Genomic DNA, 13,007 nt, shown 5'->3' with positions numbered 1-13,007 from the left:
TCCGCCGTGCTTTTGAGAAGCCATGAGGCCTTTTTTCCTGCTCCCGCCCCCTCCGCCACCGGCGGAGGAGGAAGAGGAAGGGATAATGCGGGGGCGCCTGCGGGAGCTTTGGAGGCTTCACCTCAGCTGCAGCGTTGGCGGCAAATCCGGCAGTGCTGTTGGAGGAGGAGGAGGCGGCAGCAGATATTCCCCTCAGCTTCTGGAGCCTGTGACAGAAATCACTGCGCGCAGTTAGAAACGGCTGCGTGGTGTTTTCTTGCCATGTGCGCGGCCGCGCAGCCGCGCACCTTAGAGGGAACAGTGGTAGGTAGGTAGGGAGATAGGGAGAGAGAAATACAGTAAGTAGGTAGGGGGAGAGAGTAGGTAGGTAGGTAGATGGAGAGAGAGAGAGAGAAATACAGTAGGTAGGGAGAGAGGGTAGGTGGATAGGGAGAGAGAGAAATACAGTAAGTAGGTAGGGAGAGAGAGAGAGTAGGTAGGTAGATGTTTCCAGGTGTATTTATCCATGTGCTGGAGAAGGAAATCACTGACAACCTGCAGCACATAAGACTTGTTTCTGCTGGCACAGCACTTGATCAATGTAATTCTCATCAATCACTCTAATTATAGAGCTTTCCAAAAGGGGGGGGAAAGTTTTTGCACTCTGCAAACCTCCCCAAAATGGCCAGTTTCCCCCAAAAACGGGCCCATTTTTTTTCAAATAAAAAGCATGAATAGCCTTGGGGGGGCTTTCAGAGAGCTCGTGGGGGTGGGCAAAAACAAGCAAAAAACAGTCTGTTTTTGCAAAAATGGGCCTGTTTTTTGTTTAAAAAATTGCATGCATAGCCTTATGAAAGCTTATAGAGTGCTGCTGCGAGCTGGGGGGGCAAAAACGGCCCATTTTTTTGCTCATTTCTGCCCTCCCCAGCCTCCCGGAGCTCTCTGAAAGCCTCCATAAGGGTATGCACAGCCATTTTTGTGAAGGGGACAGGGCTGCGGGAGGCAAAAAAATGCTGCATTTGATGTATAAGATGCACCCAGATTTTCAGCCTCTTTTTTGAGGAAAAAAGGTGCGTCTTATACTCCAAAAAATATGATATGCTTGGATAAAATTAAGCAAGAAGGGAGGACTTTACAAATGTTTTACAGAAAATAAATTTGGATGCAATGGTTAATTTATCATACCATTTCTTGCCAGCTTTACTTTGGTTACATGAATAACAAAGATTTAATATATTTTTGACCTTTGAGCTAAAGGCCAGAAATTTGAATGAAGCATTATACAAAGAGTTAAGGATTTTTTGAGCATGGAGAGTAAAAGATCACTGCTCAACGATTATTTGAATCACTTCAAATTTATGTAACTGAATTATGGATTCATATTCTTTTTTCTGTTTATGAGCTGCTTCTTTAAAAGTATAACATCACTCTTAAAATTCTTAAGCCCCAAGCTTTAAAATAAACCAGAATATAAACAGGATAGTTTGCTTTTTAAAATAATAATTTTATTAAACATTACATTAAAAAACGAATACAAATTAGGGAAAAGAAAAATAGGAAGTGCAGAAAAAAAGGAAAGAAAAAATAATATAGGAAAGAAAAAATGTATAAGTAAATGATTTCCCCCATCATCACAAGTATAAACAATAAAAAGGACAGTTTTCGGATATCTAGCCCAAGGTTTCCATGTGTGGTCAGTGCTTATAAGTATAAGTATAATCTTTATTGTCATTGTACTTAAATACAACAAAATTGGTTTTAACCTCACTGTGCAAAATTATAACAGAAACGAAAAAAGAAAGAAAAAGAAAAAACCTAGCGTGTGCATGGAGTAATTGTGGTTGTATTTAAAAGTCTCACAGCCCAAGGATAGAAACTATCTTTAAGCCTGTTTGTTCGGCTGGCTATATTTTTATGTCTTCTGCCTGATGGTAGAAGTGCAAAGAGACACTGACCAGGGTGTGTGAATCATCTCTGAGTATCTTCCTTACTCTGCTAAAGCAGTGAGATCTGGCGATGTCATCCAGTGGTGTCAGAGGGCAACCAATGGTTTCTTGTGTCGAATTGATCACTCTCTGTAGTGCTTTCCTGTCCACAGCTGTTAAACCAGCATATCATACTGTAATACAATATGTGAGGACACTTTCTATGGTGGATCAATAGAAAGAGGTCATCAGCTGTTGTTCCACTTCATTTTTTTGCAGGACTCTAAGGAAATGAAGTCTCTGTTGGGCCTTTCCAATCACCAGAGACGTGTTGTTTTTCCAGGTTTTTCCAACTACTATCAGAAATCATTTTATTAGGAACATTTAATTTTAATTTTCTCTTTCTTGTTTCTTTCTCTCTTTCTTTTTCTCTCCCTCTCTCTCTCATTCTCATTCCCAGAATGTAATGGAGCAACAACATAAGCTGAGGGAAGGACTGTGTGTCAAAAAGGTGCCAGGCATGGCATTGTGATTGTTCCATCCCTTTTGATATGCAGTGATTAGTAGTTATGTAGGTCTTGACCTTCAGATCTTCATTCTACCTGTAGATGCTCTTGTGCTGTACTAAAATCCAGAGCTAATATTAATACACTGGCACTATTAGTAAATATTAATACACTAGCAAGATAAAGAGTAAACCAAACAACAATATACATGTGCATCAACTAGAATAAAGTGATCACAACGATACAGCTACATAGTGGTTTAAGAGGCAACCGTTGTCTGAATTCTTTCTGCATCATGACAGTAATCCAGTTGGGAACAGTTGGAGAAACATCAGATTTCTATTTCTAGCCCTATAGGAGGTGTAGTGGAAGGGTCTTTCTGATATATTATCATATTTTTCGGACTATAAGACGCACCAGAGTATAAGACACACCAAGATACTGAAGAGGTACATTAAAAAAAAAAGTTTTTGCTCTTCCCAGCTCCCAGGAGCATTCTGCAGGCCTCCCAAACTCTCTATAAAACGAGGCATGCAGGGAGTTTGGGAGGCTTGCAAAGTGCTTCTGGGGGCTGAGGAAGGCAAAAACGTGATGTGTGGGTGCTTGATTTTCCTAAAGGGTAAGGTTTTTATCAATCTCAAACTGCTTTTCTTTACCCTTCCCTACGGCAGGGCAGGACTAAACATACCTCTCCACACTTTATTTTTTTCTCTCTGACCAGCGACCACGCAGTGCCACTTGGCCCAAGGAGTAGCCCAAAGAGTGGCAGTCAGCTCGCTTCTTCTTTTCAGCAAGGACAGAAAGACATGTGGGGGCTGCTGAATAGCCGCCACTGTGCTCGACCGGGAACGGCCCATTGGGCAAGGAGGGGTGGGGATCACTGTTCCCTCTAAGGTGCGCGCCTGCGCGGCCGCGAACATGGAAAGAAATCCCCACGCAGGACTTTTCAACTCCCACGCAGAGATTTCTTTCATAGCAAACGTGGGGAAGTCCTTTGCAGGCAGCTAGAACTGGCCGCCCGCAAAGGACCTCCCCAGAGGAATCTCATGTCCTGCAGCCCAAACTTTCTCCTCCCAGCAACTTGGCCTGTTGGATACAGTTGTGGCGGGGGAAGAATGGGCTGGGTGGGCTGGCTGGCTGGCTGGCTGGGGAGGGGGGAGCCCTTTAAAGCCCTGCTGCCGCGTCTTCCCAGCAAGACTTCCTTTCGGCTCGCGGTTTCCCTTGCCTGCCTTAACCAAAGCTTGGCGCCCCGCCTCTGCTTTCGCTCTCCCTCCTTCAGCTGTGCAGCAGCAGCAGCTCTCAGCCTAGGGCGTCACGCAGGCTGTGGAAGGAGGGGGAGGAGGAGGGAACCAAAGAGAGGATTTTAGGGGCCTGCGCCCCACAGCCAGGACCGTCCTTGCGCCTCAAGCCGCGTTTCTTCGTGCAAAGCCCTTCGGGCGTCAGGCGGAGCTCTCGGGTTGCCCAAACCAGTTCCTCCCAGGTTCAAAACTACGGAGGGAGGAACTGGATTGGGCAACCCGCGCTCACACACACACATACACACATACACACACAGAGAGATTCGGCTGCGTCCGGCTCATTTGCAAAAAGCCCAGAAAAGGAAGTCGGTCGGGGGCAGAGGAGGGGGGGAGACCCGTTGGAGAAACCGACGGTCCCGAGGCCGGAGGAGGGGGGTTCTTCCCCAGACAGGGCTCCCCAGGAGAGGGCGAGGCACCCCTCCCCCATCTCCCTACTGTCAATGTCGCACAGGAGGGCTGTTTCTATCTCGGTGCTTTCATGGAGAGTCAGCGAGAGATCCAAGCCATCCAGCGAAGGCAGACTGCTGTTTAGTAAGAATGTTTTAAATATTGCATTTCAGCTTATTTGTCATGGATTGGTGATCAACCTACTTGCAAATACAAATTCTTTTTCATATGGCGTGCTGGTGCTCTGCAGATTTTATTTGATTTTAGAAAAAGAAAATAAAGGCTTCTTGGTCCACCTGGACCGGAAAGTCAAAATCCAGAAAATTAACCTTGTTTAGGAAAGTTTTGCACTGATGGAAAAATAGTGTTTTCCAGTGAAAGTTTTTTCCCTACTTTTCCTTGTTTGCTTTTTTGGCCTCTATTCCTTCTCTACTCTCCTCTTTTCTTTCTTCCTTTTTTCTTCCTTTTTTCTTTCCTTCCTTCCTTCCTTCTTTCTTCCTTTCCTCTTTCTCTCTCTTTCTTTTTTCTGCCTCTTTTTCTTATCCTCCCACCTTCCTCTCCCCTTTCTTTTTCTCTTTCTCCTCTTTCCTTTTTTGTCTCTCCCTCTGTCTCTGTTTCTCTCTCCCTCTCCCTTCTTTCCTTCCTCCCTTCCTTCCTCTCCCCTCTTTGTTTGCTTCTTTAAGTGCTCCAATTGCTAATCTACATCAGTTGGTAATTTATTCATAACTTGCTAAATCACTGCAGACTATTGGATAGTAAGGGGGAAAGTATAGTCCTCAACTTACAACAGTTCACTTAATGACTAAAGCTACATCAGCACTGAAAAAAGTGAATTACAGCTGTTCTTCACACATGATCATTGCAGCATCCCCATGGTCATAGGATCAAAATGTGGATCTTTGGCAACTGCCTCATATTTATGACGGTTGCAGTGTCCTGGGGTCACCTTTTGCAACCATCTGCCAAGGAAAGTCAGTAGGAAAGTCAGACTGACTTAACAACCAGGTTACTGATTTAACCGCAGTGATTCACTTAACTGTAGCAAGAAAGGTTGTAAAATGGGGCAAAACTCACTTAACAAATGTCTCATTTAGCAATAGAAACTTTGGGCTCAATTATGGTCGTAGATTGAGGACTACCTGTATAGGGAGATTTCTTTACTTAATGGATATTTACATGGTAGAATTGAGTTTCAAATAACACTAATTTCGTTGTCTTGGGTGACATCTATGAAAAAAATCCAGGTGCTCAGGTATGAAAATGTGTTGCTCAAACACTATACTTTTCCGCTCACACTGAAAAAAAATTAGAGGGAACATTGGTGGGGATCCCTGCCATTTGGATTAAAGGTTCCTCGTGGTGGTACCTGAGCAACAAAAGGGAAGCCCAAAGAAGACGACCCGGCAAGACTGCCTCCTTGAAAAACCGGGCTTGTTCACAGCCCTCTTCCCAACCCCACTATGCTTTTCGGGCGGCGGTTTTCGGCAGGTTCCAAGCGTGGCTTTCTTTCCCAGTTACTCAGAGGCTTTTGCATATGCCGCCCTCCTCCTCCTGCTGCTGCAAATGAGAGGTGCCTCAGAGACACTAGATTTCTCAGGACACTAGATTGGAGAGTTAAAAACCTGGAATGGGGTACAATCAGGCTTGATTCAAAGGCTTTGGCTCGCTGCGCTGCCACCCAAAAATGCTTTTACAGTGATCTCTGCAGAGCCCACTTCACCTGCCCCTTCTCGGGCAGTTCCAGGCAGCAGAGATCACAGTAACAGCGTTTTTGGGTGGCAGGCAGCAAAGCGATCTCAGAAGCTTGATTGTATCCCATTCCAGGTTTTTAACTTCCCAATGTAGTGTCCTGAGAAAAGCCATTTTTGCAATCAGAAAGGAAAAAAAAGCATTTCAGGTGACAGGCATTTCCAAGCTGCAGGGATAGCAGAGCAGCCTGGAACCGCCCGCCACCTGAAATGCTCTTTTTCCTCCCCGATTGCAAAAATGAGCATGCATTCCCCCTACCTAGATCCATCTCGTGGGCCAGGAGCTGAGCTGGCAAGCCCGCAATCAGCCAGCTGCTTCTGATCTGCCTGCCCTGTGTCCGCATCCGGCTCCTGCGCCCTTGCACAACCCTGCTGCCCTCTTGCTTTTCTCCCTGCCTCCCCTGGCAGACAGTGCTGGCCAGGAGAAAAGAAAAGGCAAGTCTGCAGAGGAGGAGGGTGCACAGCCCTGCAGTTGCACTGTGGAACTGGGAAGGAAAGCATTTTGACGTGGCAGCACGTGCTGGAACCACCTGCCACCTAAAACGTGATACACTTTTTTGGCTTCCGCATGCACATTTTTGAAATCGGGTAGGGGATTATGGTGCTGCCACCAAAAAATGTTTTAGTTGAAAAGGCTTTGAATGCAATTCCATGGGAATTCTTTGGGAACCAGGTTCCATGTGGAAGTGAGGATTCCCCCCCCCCTGCGGCTGTAGGGCTTCTACAGTGGAGATATGGCTGAAAATTGTGCCCTATGCAGGTTTCTTCAGTGAATGAACTGAATTATGTGGAGTTTGTAAATTAAATGAACTGAATGTATTGCTTTATAAATGTAGTTCATGCTCAAGTGATATATGTTGATCCCTTAGACCAGTGGTTCCCAAGGTGGGTGGTACCACCCCCTGAGGGGCAGTGGGATGACTTAGGGGGGGCGCTAAGAGGTAAGGGGGCGGCAGGGGACCGCTAAGAGGCAAGGGGGCAGCAGGGGGATGCTAAGAGGCAAGGGAGGTGGCAGAGAGTGCTGGAGGTGGCCCCCTTATAGGGCGCAATTCTGCCTGGGGTTCTGTTGGCCACCAGTCAGCTGAGCACTTCCGGCAGGGGTGAAATTCAGTCTAACGTCCCAAAGACTGGAAGGATTTTTTGCCCACTCGCTCACTCATTCAGGAGGCATACAAGCATGTTCAGACCGAGGAGACAAAGGGGGGACAGAGAAAGAAGAGAAGAGCCTTTTGCCTGCATTTCTCCTCTGATACAACACTGCATGTGCTGTGCATGGAGAAGAGATGCGGGACTGAAAGGGGCTGTCCTTGGGCCTGCATTTCAGGGATTGGAAATTGGCGCTGCATTACGCAGTGAGTGCGATGTCACTGCACAAGATCGTGCCTCTCACGCTTTTATAAATGGCTTTACTTCTGACTCCCTTTCCGGGGCTGCGGTGTGAGCCGCCTCTGCGAGGATTGCACCATGGTGCGCCTGTGCAATGGAGCCTCCCCCAATCCCTCTTGCACCCGCTCCACACGGATGCACCACTCTCGCCTATCTCTACCCCTCCCACCTTAGAAATGCACAGGTAAACATGCAGCAGGGGGGGGGAGGCTAGCCCCCCTCTGCCTCCTCTCTCCATTCGTAGAGGTGGCCTTAAAAAGCGAGGACTGGGAGGAAGGGCACTTGGGGTGGTTTCTCAAACTTTGAGTTGCAAAGTAATCTCATTGAAGGCTGAAATATAGGAGATGTTGTGGAAAAGGGATAAGCATTTCCAACATATACTGTTTTTAAAAAAGTAAATAAAAAGTGGTCTAATTACTGTCTAAAGTTGGATATTGTAACATACAGGAAAAAACAAAGCAAAACAAAATTATGAAAGAACAACGTCCCATATTAGAAGAAAATGCTGTCTAAATGTTCCAGTATCCAAACAAGATGTTTTATAACCAAATGGAGTCAAAACATTGCAGTTTTTTTAAAATAAAGTGCCCTTCCTATCTTGATATTTATGCACAGTGAGACCTTTGTCACAGATAAATCTGGATAATGGCATCGCTCTTATGTTGTATGAGTATACATGAGTTGCAAGGCTTGTATTTTGCCATAGTATCATCTACAGCTCCATAAGTACTACTAGCTGCTGGGCACCAATAAATTGAGGAATACAGAAAGACTGATAATGTGGAGCAGTGTAATGAGCATTTCTGAAATGGCAGATACCACAGAACAAAGTCTTCTTCCTTCTCTACCCCCACCCTACCCTGTTATTTTGAAAAAAACAAAAGGTAGCAGTGTGTGTGAATGATCAAGCAGAATTACACAGAATTTACTGAACAGTGAAGTGGTTACTAAATTTTACTGAGTTTACTAAGTTACTAGTTACTAAGGTTCTTGATAAATTACTATCAGACTTTGAAAACCTGGTATCGCTGGATCATGTTCAACAATTTTGTTGAATTAACATTAACTAAAAATGTTTTTAAATTGGATTTTGAATAAATTGTTTGCAATTAATTGTTACATTTTTGAATTTTACTATTACTATCTTCCTTCCATCGTGCAACCCGCCCCATCACATGACACCCCCCCCAGCCACACCCACAGAACTGATAGTAAAAAAATAATAATTCCACCACTGGGTGGGGGGCACTGAGGATCAGTTTGTAGCACCAAGGGGGCTGTGGACTGAAAATGTTTGGGAACTACTGCCTTAGACAAATATTTTGAACACAATATCATGATTCTTTTGGGGGGTTTGTTGTTGATTCTGTAGGCTGTAACATTGTACTGTGTTGTTATTTGTTCATAGGTCTTCGATCTGGGAAGTTGGGAGAACAATGTGAGGCTGTTGTCCGTTTTCCAAGACTCTTTCAGAAATATCCATTCCCAATTTTAATTAATTCAGCATTTTTAAAGCTAGCTGATGTTTTCAGAGTTGGGTGAGTGAATATGTTTTGTTTCTTAATTTTAGTACTCTAGTAACTATTGTTTTTTATTTGACCCATGGCGATCTTTTCTCAGCTGCTTTGGAAGATCGGCTTCTTCATTTTAAGTCTTGTATTCTTTGTAAAATTGAGTGGTGCAGTGGCCTAGAGGTGGAGCTCTTGCCTCACAGTCAGGAGACTGTGAGTTCAATACTAGGTAGCAGTAGATAGTTTCTCTCTCTTTGGGTGCAATGAGAAAATATCTGCAGCGAACTCCACATTGGCGACAGGAAGGGCCTGCCAGATGGTCAGTAAATACTCAGCTCCATTCAGTTGCCCCGACTCCAACCCGATTTAAGGGATTATGGAGTCATTAAAAGGAAAAAAAAATATTTGTAAAATTATTAGTGGAGGTCCTGTTCTATGGACCTCTGTTATTTTTTGAATAGAATGAGCAAGAAACTGTTTGCAACTGAAGAAAGCCCCCTTTATTATGTGTTATTATGTATTTGTAATTTTGACTATTTTTAAATATATTTAATTCTGAAACTATTTTATTTGATGTACACTCTTTCATTAAGTTTGCTAATACTTTGAAATTGATCATGGAAGGAACAGTACAATTATCAATTAACACATTAAATATATTTTTAAAAACAGTAACAATTTCCTGAGGCTTTGTGTTCTGAAAGTGACCCAGCAAAGTGAGAAGCACTTGGAAAAGATCCTCAACGTGGATGAATTTGTGAAAAGAATTTTCTCAGTTATTCATAGCAATGATCCAGTTGCTCGAGCAATCACATTAAGGTATGCCTGTTTCATTCATTCATTCATTCATTCATTCATTCATTCATTCATTCATTCATTCATTCATTCTAAATTACCCATCTCCCTCAAAGAGGTGCTCTGGCCAGTGTGCAATATATAATTGATAAATAAAACAAAATCTAAAAATCAGCGTTGAAATTAAGATAGGATTAAGAAAAATACTTTTCCACAGTATCGCTTATTGTTATGAATGTTTTATACTGAATTCTTCTGTTTTATTCTCCAGGATGCTAGGCAGTATGGCTTCCATTATCCCTGAGAGGAAGAATGCACATCACAGTATTCGCCAAAGCCTTGATTCGCATGACAACGTTGAAGTTGAAGCTGCCATTTTTGCTGCAGCCAATTTTTCTGCCCAATCCAAGTAAGAACAACACCTGAGATGTGTTCCTTGTTCCCAAGATAGCAAGCAATTAATCAATAATCTAAATAGACTTTTACTTACATTATTTTCTTATTCATTTTCTTTTCATTTTGTCTGAGGGAGATGGGTGGTTTAGAGATATGAAATATAAACAATAAAATAAAATAAAGTTTGGCAACTTTTGCAAAAATGTTAGTACAAGTAACTCTAGGCTTACAACAGTTCATTTAATGACCATACAATTTTACGGCACTGAAAAAAGTGACATGACAGTTTTTCACAGCTATGACCATTGCAGCATCCCCACAGTCACATGATCAAAATTCAGATGCTTGGTAACTGACTCATATTTATGACAGTTGCTGTTTCCCGGGGTCATATGATCACCTTTTACAACCTGCTAAGAAGCAAAGTCAATGGGGAAGCCAGTATTGATCTTTCACTGCTGCGTTCCCGTGTAATTTAGAGGAGTGGCAAGGGGAGATTAAAAGAATGAAGCTCAACAGTACTTTGTTTTTAGATTGTTTTGTAATTAAAATACAGTATTATATGTTACACTGCTAATTAAGATTGAGTCACGTATAGGAAATGAACAAGATATAAACCAATAATTTTGTGGTTTTGACTGAAATAGTATTCTTATTTAGAACTAAAGCCCACAAAATTTCATGAAACATATTTCAAATGTTAGGAATAGAAATATTTTATTAATTTCTTATCTGTTGCCCAACACTAGTTCATACTAACATTTAGAGATGAGTATAGTTCATAGTAGTTTGTACTGTACAACTATAAAGTTGTAGTTTTTTGAACACTGAAAACCACTAATGCCAACAGTCATTAACTCTGCTGTAGTAGCAGCAGTACAAATCTTGAAATATAGTATAGCATTCTTGGGAGCTTGGTAATCTCTCACTATCTTTACAAGCAGAAAGGGAGAGAGAGGGAGGTGGAACGAATAATGTAACTAAATAGTCAACTACTTTATTTTTTAAGGCTTAATGTAGGAAAACTACATGCAAAGTCCAGTTCATGCAACAATTTGGTATGGTTGACTTACCATTTTCTTTGGTGTTCTTGATGTATTCATTGTTTTACACACACTGATTTTGTTTGTAAAGAAACATACAAACTTTAATCTAATAATATCAGCTCTAATAGTATGCTGCAAAAGAAAATATGAGCCTGCCAGAGTTTTCAGAGTTTATTCTGATTTTGATTCATTATATTTTTCCTTCTTCACAGAGATTTTGCAGGAGGAATATGTAACAAAATAAGTGAAATGATTCAAGGTATATACCCTTTGAATTTTCTCCTTGTATATTTATATCTGTGCCTTTGAGAGAATTTTTAAAAAGTGGTAATTCTGTTATTTAAAATATTTCCATTTTGAACTAAAATTTTGGAAATGCCAGTTTAATGAAAGGGGTGAAGGTTTGCTGGATAAGGGTTTTGTCCACTTTAATCATATTTCTGGATTGCTTAGTGATAGTTCTGAAGGGTTCACAAACCTTCTCATCACCTAGTTGGATATATAGTATCGTAGAAATGCTTTTTAGAACTGTTATTTATTACTGCTTCAAAAGTTAGTTTCATGACCTAGAGAAAGAAGAAAATTCCAGTATGATTCAGATGTCACAAGTAATTTACAATGGAAATTAACTTCCACATACTCAGAATGGCTATGAGGAAAAAAATGCCCATTTTTGATTAAGCAAGCTTCTTAACTTCATCTGAGCAAACAGGAATCCATTTTAAACTTCAAAGCATTGTTTATGAAGCTGGCTTATTTCAATAAATTACAGATAAAATTACCTGTTTCTAACACCACATGAGAGAATAGTAAATTGTGTGGATATTATGTTTATTTGAAGGCTTGTGTCTTAACTTGCTTATCAGTAAAATAATTATTGAATAGTCTTACAGTGGGAATGTGGTAATTTCAGCTTGTATCTAAATACGAACACAACCTGAGGGCATCCAAGGAGGAAATTTGAATTTCTTGGGCGCATAGAAGGTAGAATATTTAGTTTTAACCCTAACATTTCTTTCTGAGTAACTGACTCTGCCAACTCATTTTAGAATAGGTGTTTATATTACCCATTATTATTGTTTTATATATATCTCAAAATGTGTATACATTGTGCACTGTTGACACAAGCAACAGTGTAGGCTGTGTCCTTGAATACCTATTGTTTCACCCCTACAGTCCTAATTTTAGTGGAAGCAGTGGGCTGAAAAATTGAACTGCATAGTCATTGCCCTGTAGCTGCAATCCTGTAATAATAGCACTATGCACATTTCTAATATCCTGGCATGTCCTATAACACCTCTATAGGCACCTTCCCCCAATTTGATTATGGTTTATACAGAAAGCTATTTTATTTTAAACAGGTTTAGTGACTCCTGTAGACTTGAAATTGAAGTTGATCCCCATTCTGCAGCATATGCACCATGATGCCAGCCTGGCTTCCAGTGCACGACAACTGCTCCAACAATTGGTGACATCCTATCCATCTACTAAGATGGTCATTGTGACTTTGCACACATTTACCTTGCTTGCTGCCTCTTCTCTGGTTGATATCCCCAAGCAGGTAATCCCCCTTTTTTTTTTTTTTGCTGATTTGTTTTTCCTTTGAAAGCATGTACTTTTTAGATGCACAAAATAAGTGAACATTCTAGGTAAGTTGAAGAAATTTTAGGGTTCTGGATGGCATACAGTTTAATCACTACATTAGTACATTGGTACTCAACTGCTGTAAAACTCATTCAATGTGGTACTCAATGCATTTTGATGCGAAAATTTTGTCTTCATACGGCATTTTTTGGGGTACTTGATGCGCAAACTAGAACGTGTCACTGTTGGTTGTCTTGTGACCCACTACTCTTTCCACCTGAAACAAACGGTCATTTATTAAGTCATATGGTTTGTTTGGTACTCATCATTTTTAGTACTTATCACGTCTCCCGGAACCAGTTAACAAGTACCACTGTAAAATAAAACATTAAAAACCAAATAATTTCACATTAAAAAAAAGTGAAACATTATAAAATTACAAAAAA

The 13,007-nt window shown here is 41.6% G+C and overlaps 1 protein-coding gene across 1 annotated transcript in view; it reads left to right on the top strand.

The window, feature by feature from the left end:
- The window catches only part of INTS7 (integrator complex subunit 7), a 50,734-nt gene that overhangs the window by 1,914 nt on the left and 35,813 nt on the right, over window positions 1-13,007 (top strand). Inside the window, exons 2-6 of the mRNA XM_087717753.1 lie at window positions 8,638-8,767; window positions 9,413-9,559; window positions 9,807-9,944; window positions 11,190-11,236; window positions 12,339-12,538. Of these exons, the coding sequence (XP_087573879.1) occupies window positions 8,638-8,767; window positions 9,413-9,559; window positions 9,807-9,944; window positions 11,190-11,236; window positions 12,339-12,538 (662 nt within the window). The remainder of the gene's footprint in view (window positions 1-8,637; window positions 8,768-9,412; window positions 9,560-9,806; window positions 9,945-11,189; window positions 11,237-12,338; window positions 12,539-13,007) is intronic.

This window comes from Thamnophis sirtalis, unplaced genomic scaffold, assembly GCF_051295495.1.
Source record: "Thamnophis sirtalis isolate CommonGarterSnake01/CBP01778 unplaced genomic scaffold, rThaSir2_p1.2 scaffold_6, whole genome shotgun sequence".
NCBI classification, from domain to species: Eukaryota; Metazoa; Chordata; class Lepidosauria; order Squamata; family Natricidae; genus Thamnophis; species Thamnophis sirtalis.
This window is presented reverse-complemented; position numbering and strand designations above follow the sequence as displayed.